Here is an 18690-nt window from a genome sequence, read left to right as displayed (position 1 = left end):
AACTTATTACTTTTAATTAAGATAGGAATTATCTCTATCACATTTTGAACTTTTTAAGTTATTCTATAAAATTGCCTACGTTGTTTAAATATTCTAGAATAACTGTTTTTTTTTTTTTTTTTTTTTACATAGACGTCACCACTTATCAAGGCCGATAGGCCACTCAAGGATAAGGGTTAAAGAGTGTAGAGTAGTCAAAAGGACAATATAGTAATCGATAGTAATGGAAGTTCGGTAAATTTGTTAACTTAAGTGGACGGCTCATCAGAAACTTGTTCACGTTGGACTTGAAGACAACCATATTATAGAAAGCTGGAAAGCAGGAAAACGGGAGAAAATTCCACAGGCGTGCAGTTCTAAGGAAGTAGCTTTGATCATGGAATCTATGTTTAGGTTTAGGCACAGATAAAGAGTGTGGAAAATTATTGATAATGTTTTCAGCTAGTCTAGTGTTTCTTGTGAAAATTTGGCGAGGGGGGACCATAGATTAAAGCTCAGTCGAACACTTTCCATGAAAATAATGATAAAGCAGAGACAAACTCGCAACATCTCTTCTGTGAAACAGAGGTTGCAGGGAAGAGAAAAGGACATCTCCCACCAGGCCCCGAAGTCTATTTTGGTGTTTGTTCAATTTCTATCTGATGGAAAATTAGCCTACAGTGATTCTGGTTATTGTGATAATAGTGGTAAAAGGAGATAGCACGTTCTCTTAATGAGTTCGGTTTGGAAGAGTCTGAGAAGCTGGAGAAAATATAATAAAAAGAAGAAATGCATGATTCTTTGACACATTGGAGTGCGGAACAGATTAGCATTTGAAGAGTTTGTTTTGCTATTTTGCCACATCTGGACAGGAGCTGCTAGAAAAAACTTATCCTGCCTTGATAGAGTTCAAAATAGACTTTGTAGTCTAGTAGAGTATGCCCTTTTCTCTTCCCTGCAACCTCTTTCTCACACAAAGAGATTTTGCAAACCTGTCTCTACTTTATCGTTATTTTCATGGCAAGTGCTCGTCTGAGCTCCAATCTATGGTTCCCCCTCGCCAAACTTTCACGAGAAACACTTGGCTAGCTGAAAGCACTATCAATAATTTCTCCCACTCTTTATCTGTGCCTTAACCTAAACGTAGATTCCACGAACAAAGTTTCTTTCTTAGAACTTCACTTCTGTGGAACTGTCTTGCGTTTGCCTGCTTTCCAGCTGACTATGATATGGTTATCTTCAAGTCTAACGTAAACAAGTTCTTGATGAGCCATTCCACTTAAGTTAACAAATTTACCGAATTTCCATTACTAATAATTACTGTATTGTCTAATTGACTACTGTACACTCTTTAACGCTTATCCTCGAGTGGCCTCTGGGCCTTGGTAACTGGTGATGCTTATTTAAAAATATGTCTTAAGGTGGAGAGGAAAAAACAATTTACTTTACTATTGAGATGAAATATTATCGTCATTGGTGGAAATGATGTTGGAACTTTGTTTCCCTGTCATCTGAAAATCCTGATGACATCTTTAATCTGATCCGAACCTTGACGTGTTATCATATTCAGTTAAACATTAAAGTTTTACATGCCGCATGTGATTAATGAATTTAGACGTTTACTTTCAAACTGACCTTTAGCAAGGTCATTATTTAAACTACATAACCTAAAATGTAACAACTTTTCTTTGAGAGATAGTTCCTTGTTGAAGACAGATTCTTGGCCTCTTTTATGAACGGGCATTGAAAGATTTGCTGCTGTGACGTAAACAATTCTAATCACAAAACTGAATCAACTAATGATGTTTCTACACAATACATACGGAACTAAACTGACTTTTGATTAACTGAATCCCAAACTTAGTCAATTTAAACTTGGGTTAGGGTAAGAAAAAAGTAAACAAATAGTTCCGTGAAGTTTGTGTTATGTTTGCCAGTCTAAAAAATTTTCAGTGAAACTTTGAATTAATAATGCAAGTACGGAAACTTCCTTTAATACCTAATCTCAAAACACACTCGACTTTTATGACAGTGTGGTGATGTGGACTAGTGCTTTCATCGAATTAAGACATCATCTCTAGTTGATTGCTCATAAAAGCTAAAGAGCATCCTAAATCAAATAGTAATGTGGCAAATGGAATGCTATCTAGGTCTGACTTTGTAAATCGACTTGTTTTTTCTGTATATGTTAGATGAAATGATATTGTCATTGGTAGAAATGATGTTGGAACTTAGTTTTCCTGTCAGTCTGAAAATCTGAAGACATTTCTAATCTGATCCTACCTTGACATATTAAGCAGAATTTATATAAAAAATGATTTTGTATTTATTTTATTTGTTTGCATTGTATTGTGAGATATGTGAATATTATGAGATATATGATTATTATGAGATATATGAATATTATGAGATATGTGAATATTATGAGATATGTGAATATTATGAGATATGTGAATATTATGAGATATGTGAATATTATGAGATATATGATTATTATGAGATATATGAATATTATGAGATATGTGAATATTATGAGATATGTGAATATTATGAGATATGTGAATATTATGAGATATGTGAATATTATGAGATATATGAATATTAAACTTGAAATTCCATGAAACAAAATTACCAAAGATTTATACATTCACTAATACCTTGAGTTAGTATAGTATTTTGTAAAATGTATAAAAGGTTATCTTTTCATTCATAATTTCTAGATCCATTAGATGTTATAAATAAATTATATGATAAATAAAAGATTATGTACTTATGTATTCTTGATTATCTATTATATAAATCGCACCTGTCTGTTTAAATGTATGTATGTTTGCCTAAAACTTTTGACAGGAGCAACGGATTTTCACAAGATTGGTTATCTTTTTGAAGCGTAACCCTTCGGACGACAAATAGTGAAAAATTGGCAAAAAACATTAGTTCCTTCACCCTCAATTGGGCAATTTTCTACAAGGAGGGTCGGTTTTTCCGCTGACATTTTTTTAAGTCATTCAAACCTTGCATCGCATAAAAACCGTGGTTAGTGCATCGAAGGAGTATTTGCTTTTTCTTCACCTCTTTTTCCCCTGACGCGTTACGAGTTCGAGCTTGCTTAATACTTTTTTTTTTTTTGCTCAGTCAACACCCTAACACACACCTCCACTTTCTTTTCTGCCTTCGCGTGAGTTCGAACCTGCCTGTCTACTACACCTTTTTTTTTTTTTTTTGCTCAACACACACCTACAAACACTTGGGCAACGCCAGGCACTCAGGCTAGTTATATGTAAGAACAAAAAAATATAAGCTGATCTGAATCAAATAGCAATATTTCAGGTGTAGTGCTATCTAGGTCTGACTTTGAAAATTCAATTGACTTCTTTTTATATATTAGATGAATTAATATTATCATTTATGGAAATGATGTTGGAATTTTATGCGCTTGTCAGTCTGAAAATTCCGGAGACATTTCTAATCCGATGCAACCATGACATGTTATCAAGCATTATGAGTTATTTATGTTTTCTAGACCATTAAACATAGGAATGTGAAATTTAAAATTCTAATCTTCCTAACTAGATTAAGTATTTTTGGAGTGAAAGAACACAATAGGAAAAAGACATTGGCTACTCAGAATCAGATATGGATTTGTATGCTTCATTGCTATGTGGGTCTAACTGCGAGAGATTGATTGACTCAAGTTATTATATTAAATTAATATCGTCATTGTTGGAAATGATGTTGGAACTTTGTTTCCCTGTCATCTGAAAATCCTGATGACATTTTTAATCTGATCCTACCTTGACGTATTACGCAAAAATGTATATAATAAAGAAAGTGTTACTTAATTATTGCTGTACTTTCCTAGCGGTACCCAGAATTCATTAATGTCATTTTAGTTTAAATTTTAAAATTTATAAAATAATCTATGCATCTTGAAGAGATGGGAGAAAAATAAGCTAAAAATATGTCAGGTGAAGTGCTATCTAGGTCTGACTTTAAAAATTCAATTGACTTCTTTTTATATATTAGATGAATTAATATTATCATTTATGGAAATGATGCTGGAATTTTGTGCGCTTGTCAGTCTGAAAATCCCGGAGACATTTCTAATTCGATGCAACCATGACATGTTATAAAGCATTATGAGTTATTTATGTTTTCTAGACCATTAGATATGGGAATGTGAAATTTAAAATTCTAATCTTCCTAACTAGATTAAGTATTTTTGGAGTAAAAGAAGACAATAGGAAAAAGACATTGGCTACTCAGAATCAGATATGGATTTGTAGCTTCATTGCTATGTGGGTCTAACTGCGAGAGTCTGATTGACTCAAGTTATTATATTAAATTAATATCGTCATTGTTGGAAATGATGTTGGAACTTTGTTTCCCTGTCATCTGAAAATCCTGATGACATTTTTAATCTGATCCTACCTTGACGTATTACGCAAAAATGTATATAATAAAGAAAGTGTTACTTAATTATTGCTGTACTTTCCTAGCGGTACCCAGAATTCATTAATGTCATTTTAGTTTAAATTTTAAAATTTATAAAATAATCTATGCATCTTGAAGAGATGGGAGAAAAATAAGCTAAAAATATGTCAGGTGAAGTGCTATCTAGGTCTGACTTTAAAAATTCAATTGACTTCTTTTTATATATTAGATGAATTAATATTATCATTTATGGAAATGATGCTGGAATTTTGTGCGCTTGTCAGTCTGAAAATCCCGGAGACATTTCTAATTCGATGCAACCATGACATGTTATAAAGCATTATGAGTTATTTATGTTTTCTAGACCATTAGATATGGGAATGTGAAATTTAAAATTCTAATCTTCCTAACTAGATTAAGTATTTTTGGAGTAAAATAAGACAATAGGAAAAAGACATTGGCTACTCAGAATCAGATATGGATTTGTAGCTTCATTGCTATGTGGGTCTAACTGCGAGAGTCTGATTGACTCAAGTTATTATATTAAATTAATATCGTCATTGTTGGAAATGATGTTGGAACTTTGTTTCCCTGTCATCTGAAAATCCTGATGACATTTTTAATCTGATCCTACCTTGACGTATTACGCAAAAATGTATATAATAAAGAAAGTGTTACTTAATTATTGCTGTACTTTCCTAGCGGTACCCAGAATTCATTAATGTCATTTTAGTTTAAATTTTAAAATTTATAAAATAATCTATGCATCTTGAAGAGATGGGAGAAAAATAAGCTAAAAATATGTCAGGTGAAGTGCTATCTAGGTCTGACTTTAAAAATTCAATTGACTTCTTTTTATATATTAGATGAATTAATATTATCATTTATGGAAATGATGCTGGAATTTTGTGCGCTTGTCAGTCTGAAAATCCCGGAGACATTTCTAATTCGATGCAACCATGACATGTTATAAAGCATTATGAGTTATTTATGTTTTCTAGACCATTAGATATGGGAATGTGAAATTTAAAATTCTAATCTTCCTAACTAGATTAAGTATTTTTGGAGTAAAAGAAGACAATAGGAAAAAGACATTGGCTACTCAGAATCAGATATGGATTTGTAGCTTCATTGCTATGTGGGTCTAACTGCGAGAGTCTGATTGACTCAAGTTATTATATTAAATTAATATCGTCATTGTTGGAAATGATGTTGGAACTTTGTTTCCCTGTCATCTGAAAATCCTGATGACATTTTTAATCTGATCCTACCTTGACGTATTACGCAAAAATGTATATAATAAAGAAAGTGTTACTTAATTATTGCTGTACTTTCCTAGCGGTACCCAGAATTCATTAATGTCATTTTAGTTTAAATTTTAAAATTTATAAAATAATCTATGCATCTTGAAGAGATGGGAGAAAAATAAGCTAAAAATATGTCAGGTGAAGTGCTATCTAGGTCTGACTTTAAAAATTCAATTGACTTCTTTTTATATATTAGATGAATTAATATTATCATTTATGGAAATGATGCTGGAATTTTGTGCGCTTGTCAGTCTGAAAATCCCGGAGACATTTCTAATTCGATGCAACCATGACATGTTATAAAGCATTATGAGTTATTTATGTTTTCTAGACCATTAGATATGGGAATGTGAAATTTAAAATTCTAATCTTCCTAACTAGATTAAGTATTTTTGGAGTAAAAGAAGACAATAGGAAAAAGACATTGGCTACTCAGAATCAGATATGGATTTGTAGCTTCATTGCTATGTGGGTCTAACTGCGAGAGTCTGATTGACTCAAGTTATTATATTAAATTAATATCGTCATTGTTGGAAATGATGTTGGAACTTTGTTTCCCTGTCATCTGAAAATCCTGATGACATTTTTAATCTGATCCTACCTTGACGTATTACGCAAAAATGTATATAATAAAGAAAGTGTTACTTAATTATTGCTGTACTTTCCTAGCGGTACCCAGAATTCATTAATGTCATTTTAGTTTAAATTTTAAAATTTATAAAATAATCTATGCATCTTGAAGAGATGGGAGAAAAATAAGCTAAAAATATGTCAGGTGAAGTGCTATCTAGGTCTGACTTTAAAAATTCAATTGACTTCTTTTTATATATTAGATGAATTAATATTATCATTTATGGAAATGATGCTGGAATTTTGTGCGCTTGTCAGTCTGAAAATCCCGGAGACATTTCTAATTCGATGCAACCATGACATGTTATAAAGCATTATGAGTTATTTATGTTTTCTAGACCATTAGATATGGGAATGTGAAATTTAAAATTCTAATCTTCCTAACTAGATTAAGTATTTTTGGAGTAAAAGAAGACAATAGGAAAAAGACATTGGCTACTCAGAATCAGATATGGATTTGTAGCTTCATTGCTATGTGGGTCTAACTGCGAGAGTCTGATTGACTCAAGTTATTATATTAAATTAATATCGTCATTGTTGGAAATGATGTTGGAACTTTGTTTCCCTGTCATCTGAAAATCCTGATGACATTTTTAATCTGATCCTACCTTGACGCAGAAAAGATTATGTACTTAATATTTTTTTTAATTATTAGACATAGGAAGGTGAAATTCAAATTCCACAAAACAACTCAACCAGAGTTTATGCATTCATTGAAATGTTGTGCTTAGAGTGAAGTACCTGTACAGCCATCGTTGCTTCTTTGCTTAACACAGAATCAGGAGTTCGTCTCACATAAGAAAAATATTATAATACCTATATGATATACTTCTCCCTCCGTTCTTTAGTTATTTCATATGTTATACTTTGAAAAAGGGCAGACTGCTTCAAAAGAAAAAAAAATATTCACAAAATTTTGCTTTAAAAAAGCTAATCTTTCAACCCTGGACAAGCCTTTGGATGTAGCTTTATTTTCAAATATCAGTATAATAATATATGATCTTTGTTGCAATATATTTTATTTAATTAAAATTCATTATTGAGATGAGTATTATTTATTAATTTTTTTATTGTGGACTATTATCCTCATCTTTCATAGTTGTTGTTTTACAATGCAGTGGATAGAAATATTGAATCTTTACAGTTCAGTCAGCGAAACATGGCATAAAAATTTTTTATTTTATTATTTGTATTGAACTATGTAGCAAAATATTTCTTTCTGAATATTTATTAGTATTTATTAGTTTATCTCACTTGTGTTAGTTCTATGTTTAAAATACAATGGACAGTATTTTTGTAGAAATGTTAATAAACTCCTAGTTGCTGCAGGTTATGGATTTTTCTGTGCAAAAAAACTAATTTTTTGTGATATTCATAAAAATATCTGCTTTATCAAAACATTTATTGAGTAAATATCTTTCCCATTCTGTGAAATTTCTAGTAAAGTAATATTATCATTGGTAGAAATGATGTTGGAACTTTGTTTTCCTGTCAGTCTGAAAATCCTGAAGACATTTCTAATCTGATCATACCTTGACGTGTTATAAAGCAGAATTTGTGTCACATTGTATAATAGCTGCCTCCGTTATGTTAGGTGAATCCCAATCTCTGCTTCGGTGTGGCAGAATCTGCATTGTTGTCATTACTGAGACGACACATCTTAAAAACATTGGTAATCATGCCCATGAATGCTTTTTATGCATACCCCAAAAAGCCTAAATTGAATCACAATATACCAGATAGGTTGCTATTTAGACCTGCAATTTCCAGAAACCTGACAGCGTATTTTAGTCATTTCTGTAAGTCTGGTGCTTATAAAGGTTGCACTAATTGAACCCTGTAAGGATACATGTGCAAGTTTTTAGAAAACTCTGTGAGATGGTAAATTTTTGAGAACGCCTTCGAATGGATGTGGTTGGGTTCTCTTCAATGCTTGAGTTTTGTCAGATGTATGTATTGAGCGACCTCGTCCATGTCTAAATTTATCATTTACAAAGCCCTGCTCTTGAAAACGCGTCACTAAGTTCATTATTGCAGGCCTACTAGAAGGATTAAATATTAAAATGGCACATATAAGATCTTTGCGTTGCAACAATTGACCATACATTTCCAAAGTTAAATTCAATTATCTTCATTCCTTATTCTGTTGTAAACTTTTATTTTATAATTCTGAAAAGAGAAATTAAAATATATTAATAGAAAAAAGTTATTTAATTTTTAAAATGTAAAATGACTTATGGGCTACCCTGTATATAATAATCAGATTAATACGCATATCATTTCGTGCGGTTGAATATATACAGAGTGTCCAAAAAGTCACTGAAGAGTTTTGAATTTAAATCGATTATTTTTGATGATATCTTTCTGTAAGTTTAATCTGACTAAGACATTGGGAAAAAAAAAAAAAAAATGCAAAATTCAAACAATCTTTATTCATGAAAAATAATGTCTTTTAAATGTTTAAAAATTTGGTTTCGCAAGCTGGCAGACCTCAAAACATCACCCCCCAAAGCCTGCAAGAAAATAAGGGAGTTAAATCGCAATCCAGAGATTCTGCAATCTGTTATGAATAATGTTTTGGAAAGAGCACAAATATGCGAAGCTGAAAATGGCCAACATTTAAAAGACGTTATCTATAAATATAAAAGCGAAATTGTATGTATGTATGTGTGTTCGCTTTTCCTGTATGTCTACAAAAGGCTTCTTTCAGAAAAGTGGTCGGTCGGTTCACAACTTTTTAAAAGTTTTATATCACATATAAATCGTAATATCTCACAGTTAACAACGAAGCTCGCCTGTGTATTTAATTTGCTAGATTTCGGGAAGATAAATATTCAACATTTGTTGCTCGCCGCATGTGGGTTAGTCTTTTTCCTATAATATCTTGGGAAAATAAAAATCCCTCAGTGAAACTTGACCTCATTAACTCATTAAAACGAGCACCTGCCAAATCCAAGTAATTAAATAAATTCAAATGTGTTTCCGTTAGCATCTCGCGGTGGGGCAATGGTTAACGTTGCACTTTTTTTTTTTTTTCACACTTTAATTTACAACTTTACCTCAACGGTTCGGGTTCGGTCCTTACCTACCAAAACATTTTTTTTACCCCCCCCCCGGAGTTACACACACACACACACACACACACACACACACCTCCAAACACCTGGGTAACGCCAGGTATCGCTCGCTAGTTTTTAATAAATAAAGATTGTTTGAATTTTGCATTTTTTAAAATAATTTCTGAATGTCTTAGTTAGATTGTGTTAAAATTACAGAAAAATATAAAAAATGAATCTATTTAAGTTCAAAACAGTTCAGTGACTTTTTGGACACGTTATATATAGGGTGGGCCAAAATAAGGGTCCTATTTTTAAAAATTCATAAATTCATGTAAGTCTTAAGAAGTGTTTTTCGGCCAAAATTTGTTTTGTTTATTTCAAAAAAAATCTCGGAAGGGTCAGTCTACACACACATAAAGTTTGGTGAGTTTAACTTTTATTTTGTGGAAGTTATTCAAATTTAAAGATAGGACCCTTATTTTGGCCCACCCTGTATATATATATATATATATATATATATATATATATATAGTCAGGTCATGTCATATGCTACTGGTACCATGTAACCCAGTACTACCTGCCTCATGGTTGGGTCACCAGCGACTAAACTGGTTCCCCCACCAGACTAGTTTGGTGAGGAGGGTGGCTAGTCTCCCTGAAGGATTAAACGCAAGACCTTCCAAAGGGCGAATGAACCCTTTTTGGGGGTCAACGGCCAACTAGCACCATGTGTGCTTGTATGTATGTGTGTGATGGGGTAGAGAGGACTCCCGTAAGCCGTGGTGAAGGCAACCTTTCTAGGAGAAGCAAATCTCTGATTTAAAAAACCATAAAGTGGGAGACCAGTACCTGCATTAAGCTGGTCTGCAGTTTAACTTGTTGCTGGCTATCTTGCTCTTGCTTATTGCTGGATCTCAACATCTTGAACCGAGAGAGAGACTTAGCTGTCGTACAAAGCTAAGACTCTATAACATCATCTGTGTATGGATACTCCCTCAGGCATTTGTCCTGTGGCGATGGAAGTCATTTTCCGGCGGCTCATGAACTTTAAGTGTCTGAGGGAGTGGCACTCGTCTGACAAGACGTTGCAATCATCATATATATATATATATATATATACTATTGTAAATTGCTTGAAGCATTGTGTAAAGATAATTCATAGGAGGCGATTTATTATTAATTATTACTTGCTATATGTACAGATTGATGTAGGATCCATATCATATAATATTTCAGGGTAAAATACACTTCTTCAGAGTTACAATTTTCTCCCTAAAGACATTTCTAATCTGATACTACAGTGGCTTCTTGAAGACAGTTTTATACATAAACCGAAATAACTCTTTGTAAACATGCACTAGATGGTTGCACGTTTAGGGTTGCATGTTTTGTGCGCATGCGAATAGCATGCTTGCTATGAATGAGAGATGTTTGGCCAAGAGCACAAAACAGATTGAAAATATCTCTGATTTGGAGTCGGAGCACCCAGAATTTTATTTCACTTTGAAATAAAAATAATGTCGCTCTAAATAAGGATTTATACTGAGAGCAAACTACTTGATAAAAATAATGTTCATAGATTGTCTGCAGATAGATCCTTATCAATGGACATTGGCTGACTGCTATCTCTGGTGAATATCTTTAGTCGTCAGTTGTAAGGAGAGTAGAAAGCAACGCCAGGTACCCCTGCTAGTCTATTATATAAATCTCAGACGTAGGTTTTTTTGTGTGTTTTTGTGTGTCCGTATGTCTGCTAAAAACTTTCATCAGCTGCATCCGAACGGGTCGAAACCAGTATTATCAGAAAGAGCGATGTCTCGGACAAATAATATGTGAAAATTAGGAGAAAAAAAAAAAGATTAATTCTGTGGTAGTTAACTGGACTATTTCTTGCAAAGAGGGTCACTTTTCACGTCGCTATTTTCGCAAGTCATGCACACGTATCAAACTGAAACTGTTTAAAAAGCGTATTTTGCAGGGTCGAGTTGTCGTGGTCCAATGGGCAAAAGCGTTTGCCAGTAACATTTTTCCCTTCTTTCCCTCTTTCATGTTTCAGGTTCAAGCCTGCCAACCGCGGCTATTTTTATTTTTTGATTTTAATTTTTTTTTTGTTTTTGCGGTCGCACGGGTTATCGCTGCGATTTTGATGGAAACAAAAGTTGTTTTGATTATTTTTTATTTTATTGTTTTGGGAAGTTTTTCCTTAGCTCATGGACAACAAAAAGTGCTCAACATAGCTTATTTTGTCCTTTAATTCTCACGTTCCATGAATGATGTTTCTGACAAAGTAGAAGAATTGCTGCTTTCTAGGTTGAAATCTGTCAACACTTATCATTGGCATATTTAAATTAAAAAAATTTTTTTTTTTTTAGCTCCCTATATCGAGTGGCTTCATGCCTTGTTTTGAGCAATTTCTATTAAAAAAAAAAAAAAGTGGCACTGTGTGTCACAAAGAAAAATCATGGTGGAAATGATGTTGGAACTTTGTTCTCCTGTCAGTCTGAAAATCTTGAAGACATTTCAAATCTGATCCTACCATGACATGTTACGAATAATATAAGAGTGCGTGCGCCATATTTGAGAACAGTTTTTTATACATAAACAAACATAACTTTTAGAAATATATACTTTTACTTACCAAACGTTTTTAACTCTTTATGACCTGAATTATGATGTAGCTGATTAAAAAATATTTAATTTTAGTTAATTTAAAGGGTATGATTGTCTTCAAACTGGGAAAAAGTACATTTCAATAAAAAAAAACACTGAGCTAATACGTACAAGGCGTGTTTCAAATTCCCACTTTATTTATGCCGTTATACAGGGTGGGCCAAAATAAGGGTCCTATTTTTAAAAATTCATAAATTCATGTAAGTTTTAAGAAGTGTTTTTCGGCCAAAATTTGTTTTGTTTATTTCAAAAAAATCTCGGAAGGGTCAGTCTACACACACATAAAGTTTGGTGAGTTTAACTTTTATTTTGTGGAAGTTATTCAAATTTAAAGATAGGACCCTTATTTTGGCCCACCCTGTATTTATTTATTACTGAACGAATTAGTTCAGCCAGGTCATAAAGGGTTAAGCATAAAAATAAATATATCGTTTTGTAAGTTAATGTAGTCGCATTATGTAATGTGTATATTAGTGTTGGGACGATTAATCGGAATCGGAAAAAATTGGAACTTTTGAAGGAATCTGTATTGGAAAAAAAGTAGCCTAATTTCCGATTCCAAAACAATGTAGTTTCCTTGAAGCATTGTGTAGTGTGTATAATATAGAATTTATTATAGGAGGTAATTTATTTATTATAATTTTATTCGTTTTGATGCAGGATCCATATAAAATATTTTGGAGGAAAAAATTTACTTTCTCAGAAGAGGTCCTGGATATGACCTTAAACTATATCCAATGATGAGGCCCCAGCTTGTGGGCTTTGGGGAGTGTGGAGCCACCCTTTAATTACCATTGCTCCCAGGTCCACTCTGACCCGGAGTGGTAGTACCTGTTAGGGTCCCAACTATGGGTTAAATAGAAACTGATTGTAAAACAACAAATATATTCTATTAAAAAATTTTTCTTAAATCTTTGGATTCGGCATTAAATAACCCGAAAAGAGTTGATATGCCGTAAAACAAAAACAACCAACCAACCAATCCTCAGAAGAATTTTTTCCCCGAAATATATCATCATCTGGACCCTACATCAAAATGCACTGATAGTAAGGTTGTATTCTTTTACTTACTAAACGTTTTTAAGCAGTAAGAATAAATATATTGTTTTGTAGATTAATGTAGTTTACTTAAAGCATTGTGTTGTATATATATATATAAAAATAATCTATGGGAAGTAGTTTCTTGCTATCGGTGTGGTATGATGTAAGATTTGTATATTTTGTGGGGAAATTCACTTCCTCGGAAAAACATTCTCCTGAAATATCATTCACACCCTAAATTAAACTTCACTAAACTTGCAAATAAGATTATAATCTTACAATATAAGCAGCACTTTCTCTGTTTGTTTGTATGTTTGTTCATATTTTGGACAAACATACAAACTGGACGACAGATACTATGCTGCCAAGGAGCCATAAAAATAATATTTTTTTTTGTGACTAGGAATTTTTAAATGAATGAAATAAAAACTATTATCAATATATATAGTGCATCAACATATAGTTTTTAAAACAAGTAATATTACTTTTAAATTATTTATGCCGATAATATTGTGGAGGTCTGTGTTTGCACTTGACATTTATAAAAAGGAAATATGCTTTACTTTAATTTATTCATATAAATAATATTGTGAGGTCTGCATTCATACTTGGCATTTGTAAAAAGAGATATATTATATACTAGGATTTGGCCTCATATATATATATATATATATATATATATATGACAAACAAAGTGGTGACCTCCCAAGTAAATAAAAAAAGAAAACAAAAAAGTGTGTATTTGTGCAAAAACAATTTAATCTTCTACATATATAAAGAGCAAAATTTGTGTGTGTGTTTGTATGTCTGCCAAAAAACTTCCGACAGACGTGTCGGAACACAACGAAACCTGTATTGTTTTCAAGCTTGATCTTTCTGACGACAAATATATAAAAAATTGGCCAAAAAACATTAACTCCTTCACCCTCAACTCGTCAGTTTTCTACAAGGAGGGGTCACTTTTTTTGCTGACAGTTTTGCAAGTCATCGTCTCCTTCCGATTGACTACGCTTAATTTCGACTTTCGCGACTTCCAATTCTGTCATGGTCGCATCTGCAAAGACATCACGTTTTCTTTTTCACCTTCTTTTACCTCCTTCACATTACCAAGTACCCCCGCTAGTTTAATATAAGAAATGTAAATAAAAAGTATATTAAGAAAATTTTACTGTAAACTAGCAGGACCCGTTTCTAGGCATCGCCCTAGGAAATATAAAAGAATGTTAAGTCAACGAATATATTAAATATTCCTTTTGAATTGCTAACTACTACTTTTCGCTGGAAATATGGCACAAAGCCAGAACAGATTTGTGAAGTGAATCAACTCCACCAAAAAAATTAAATTGTGATGTGTGAGTCACAGAAAATAGTGACTTGTGGATAAATTGCTAAAAAATGTAAATGCAAAAGAAATGTTATGTATTGAAAGCAAAAGTAAATGAATGGTTTCTTAAGTATTTGTTAACCAGAGCATGTAATCTTTGAAAAAATAAATGAAAGTTATCTGTGGAATTGTTTTACTGACACATCCGAAAACAAATGAGCATATTATATAGTAAAAACAAACATGTATTCTTGAAGAAAACTATTTTTACCAGTAAAATTATTTCGTAGTTTGACTGAAATCTAATATATAAAAGGCTATATGTCTGTCTCTATATTTTAAAACTATCCCTTCCAAAACTAAAAGTTGCAGAGCGGCGCAAGGGGCCTCAAATGATTGGATTTTTTATGGACCGTTCTTTTATGGGTCTTTAAGCGGTTAAAATAGTTTTTAAGGGGTCAAAATTGAAAAAATCGTTATACATTTTGTGCATTTATTTTAAATTTTCAATCAGTTTATAAGTGTGTTACGTTGGTGCAGTGGTAATGTCACCAGCTTTAAATGTTACAGTTTTACTTTCGGTTGCGATTCTAGCTGATGGCACCCAAATGCTTTTTTTTTTTTACTTTTGAAATCGTGACTCTATAAAATCTGAACAAAGAAAAATATCGTATTTAAGCGTATTTTACGCCTGGGAAAATCTGGCCCTTCATTTCCCTGCTAATAGAATTTTTAAAAATTAGAACTGATTTTAAGTTATATATATATGGAAACTAGTAGGGGTATCCAACGTTGCCCAGGTTACAAAAAAAAAAAAGAAAATAAAGTTGCGTTTGACTACACTTGTTAAATGATTTTTTTTTAATTTAATTATTTTTACTGTACAATGATTTATATCAGTTTGAAGGGGCATGTGAGGGAGAAAAAAAAATATTAAGCAGTAACGGTTTAAAAACAATATTTGTGATTTACGTAAGTAATGATCATGCATTTAATAATAATCAACCCTTGATTAAATCAACCGCCGATAAAAAAAAAAAAATTCAAAATAAGAAAAATGATACAAAGTACAAAACAGAAAATATTTAACAAAACCTTTAAACCCTCTTTAAATGCAAAAGCTTACCGAAATAAGCGTTTTCAAAGATATGTGTAAAAAAAAAAAAAAAAAAAAAAAAAAAAAAAAGATGTCTGCCCTGTAAAATGGGTTCGAATGCAAAAACTAATAGTTATAAGACAACCCTCTAACCCATTTTGCTACGGCGAGGATCATAATATGACGTTGCAAATTTATGTATTTAAGGTATCCGAGAACTGAATGTTCCACGCATGCGCAGATGTTAAAATCGTTTAGAAAGAGATGATTTTACGTGACCCCACCTCCCCATCAGATTCTGCCGTCATGAATATTTTTTTTTCAGTACTTTTGATGTCACACGTCTGAAAGATTGATGGTTCTAACACTACCACATTTATGATGATCCGTTTTGTAGTTTTTAACTTTTAGCAAGACATACAAACACACACACACTAACAAACAGCGAGACATGATGGAGTATGCAAGTACCTCCACTGGATCATCTGTAAAAAATTAAACATCCAGTGTAGCAGCAAGTCCTGGGAACATCAACCTGAAAAAACAGTTGGAAATGATTTATATACCATACATTACGACCATGTAATCCCTACAGCCACCTACCTTGAAAATGCTGCTGTGAAACCTGACATAGTTATATGGAATAAGTCAGAGAGAGTTGCAACCTTGATTGAAGTGAGTGTTCCTAATGATGGCGGTTTTAACAGAGCTGAAAGAGAGAAACGGACCAAATACCAAGGTCTCATGTATGATATGAAAAGAAACTGGAACCTAAAGGGCATATCGATCATACCAGTTATCATAGGTGTCACAGGACTTATGAAGAAGAACCTGAAGTCCTACCTAACTAATATTCCTGGTGAACCAAGTGCAAAAGAGATTCAGACAATTGCACTTAAGGGAACAGCGAGGATACTAAAAAGAGCTCTCGGTTGGTTTCAATAAAAAAGCGGGGCAATGTTGGCAGCTGGTTTGGTTGCCCCATACCCAGCATTACAATCTTCAAAGGAAGAAAAAAAAAAAAACAACTTAAATTTATATAATAGAAGAAGAAGAAAATCTATATATATATAAAAGGCAAAAGTGGCGTGCAGGCTTTTTTCGGGAGGGGGGGGGTTCTAGATTTTAGAACTTTCCTTATATTCCTTAGATTATAATATCTCCGATTTGCGAACGGATGTCGTCTCTACATTTTTTTTGATCGACTTTTATAAAATTCCCACTATTCCGTCTTTTTGCGTGTTTGTTTGTCTTTTTCATATAAAAGCAAAACTAATCAGTGAAGTAGGCTGTCTTGCTTTCCTGCCAGGAATGTCTTGAAAGCAATTAGCTTTGATCAATATGGTGAAAACCGTTCATATCAGACAATTGCTATTCATTTGAGAGTTCCTCCGTTTTTGGGGGAGCTTGGTTTCCCCAACATTGTGTGCAAACAAATAAATGAAACAGCAGAAAGCTGAACTGGCCTTCAGCCAACGTTCATTTCTATGCTTGCGTGAACTCATTTCTGCAAGTTAACTTTTTAATCGTTAAATTTGAACGTTTTTCACTTCCCCTTGCCTCTTTTTTTTTTTTTGCGCTCACATGGGCACTCGCTGCTATTTTGATTGAAACAAAAGTTCATTTATTTATTTATTTATTTTTTTTAGAGCTGGGGTGGAGGGATTTGTTCAATAGGCTTAGTATACCACCTCTCTCCACCCGGGCAACGCTGGGTAGCCATGCTAGTATACTTCAAAAGAAAAATCCAGATTAAAAACAAAACAGTTGTTCCCTCCTCAACAGGGTCAATTTTTTGTTTTTTATACTTTATCTAAAACCTCCAACATTCAGACTCGTTTAGTCTGGCACTATTCGATAAACTGGAAAAAATCAAAATGCATTTCTTTAATGATTCTAATTGTCAAAAATTTCTTTAATTCATTATTTTTTTATTTATTTTTTTCAGGCTGGTAATCCTGTCGTTCACAATGGTCTGGAATTTTTAACGATTACAATTAAGGGCCAGAGTTTTATGCTGCACCACATCCGAAAAATGATTGGTAAGTATCCGATATGTCAAATGATATGTCATATATAATACTAATAGCAGGGAAACCTGATATTGCCCAGGATTGAATGAGGGTCAACGCATGTTCCACACCATATTGTTATTATCAGTGAAATCGCCCATTTTTCAATCAAATTGATTGGCCTACTCTAGTTAAGGACCCGTTACTAAGCACTGGGAGTAAACTTCACATCCCTTCTCACAATGATTTTGTCCATAGTACATTCTGTCTACATTGCACTGTAGAGAACCTACTGTTGATTTGATTAAATTATTTTCATGTAATGATTTAAATTAAAGTTTAAAATGCAAAAGCTAAGTATCATAGTTCAGTTGTGCTCTAAACAGAAACATTCATTTCAAACGAAACTCTGTTTTATCAGAGAACATGCTGTTGATTTTATATGCCAAGCCCTTCTGCTTGTGTGTTGATAACACTTCTTAAATGTACTTGTGATGTTAGGCTGTATAAGGTGTTAACTTTTGTTCAAAATAGAACTGTTCCTTCTTTAATCAGATTTTTTGAACCCTTTATTTAACCCTTTATGACCTGAATTATGATGTAGATCAGAGGAGCACACACATTTTTCAGCATGAGAGCTACTAAGACAACTCAATTAAGACTAAGTCAAAACGATCTACCACCTACTAAAAATGCAAAACACATTTCTAAATATATTGTAAATTATTTTTATATGTACAGTATTACTTCCAAAAATGTATACAATTGAGGGATGCTCACACCACTTTAAATACCAAAGATTTGAATAAAAACATAAAATTCCAAATTTTATATCTTCAAAAGAATTGTTTCATTTTATTAAAAAAAAAATTTTTTTTTTTTTTTAAATTTCCTTTACAAATTTCTAGGAGATAAAGGTAAAAAAAAAAAAAATCCCTGTTATCAGAAAAAGATGGGGGGGGGGCACATGGATGGGCTAGGAACTCAAAACTGCTTAACATTTTTAATCCATGCTCTTTTATGTGTTAATTTCCTTCATATTTCTGTTCTGTGTTGCCTTCAGATATGGCTTCTTTTTAACACATTTTAATCGAACAGGGAGTGTTTAAAGTAAGCTATTTTTTAATTTTTTTTTCTA

At 32.7% G+C, this 18690-nt stretch overlaps 1 protein-coding gene across 5 annotated transcripts in view; it reads left to right on the top strand.

Annotated features, from left to right (window-relative positions):
- LOC145267099 (pseudouridylate synthase 1 homolog) overlaps positions 1-18690 on the top strand; it is a 163249-nt gene that overhangs the window by 111463 nt on the left and 33096 nt on the right. For all 5 annotated transcript variants that reach the window (XM_080123097.1, XM_080123099.1, XM_080123101.1 and 2 more), the window contains exon 13: positions 17489-17582. In XM_080123097.1, coding sequence (XP_079979223.1) covers positions 17489-17582 — 94 coding nt within the window. The remainder of the gene's footprint in view (positions 1-17488; positions 17583-18690) is intronic.

This window comes from Euprymna scolopes, chromosome 42, assembly GCF_053919585.1.
Source record: "Euprymna scolopes isolate OS-2025 chromosome 42, ASM5391958v1, whole genome shotgun sequence".
Lineage (NCBI taxonomy): Eukaryota > Metazoa > Mollusca > Cephalopoda > Sepiida > Sepiolidae > Euprymna > Euprymna scolopes.
The sequence above is the reverse complement of the archived record's forward strand: the minus strand, read 5'-3'. Positions and strand labels throughout refer to the sequence as shown.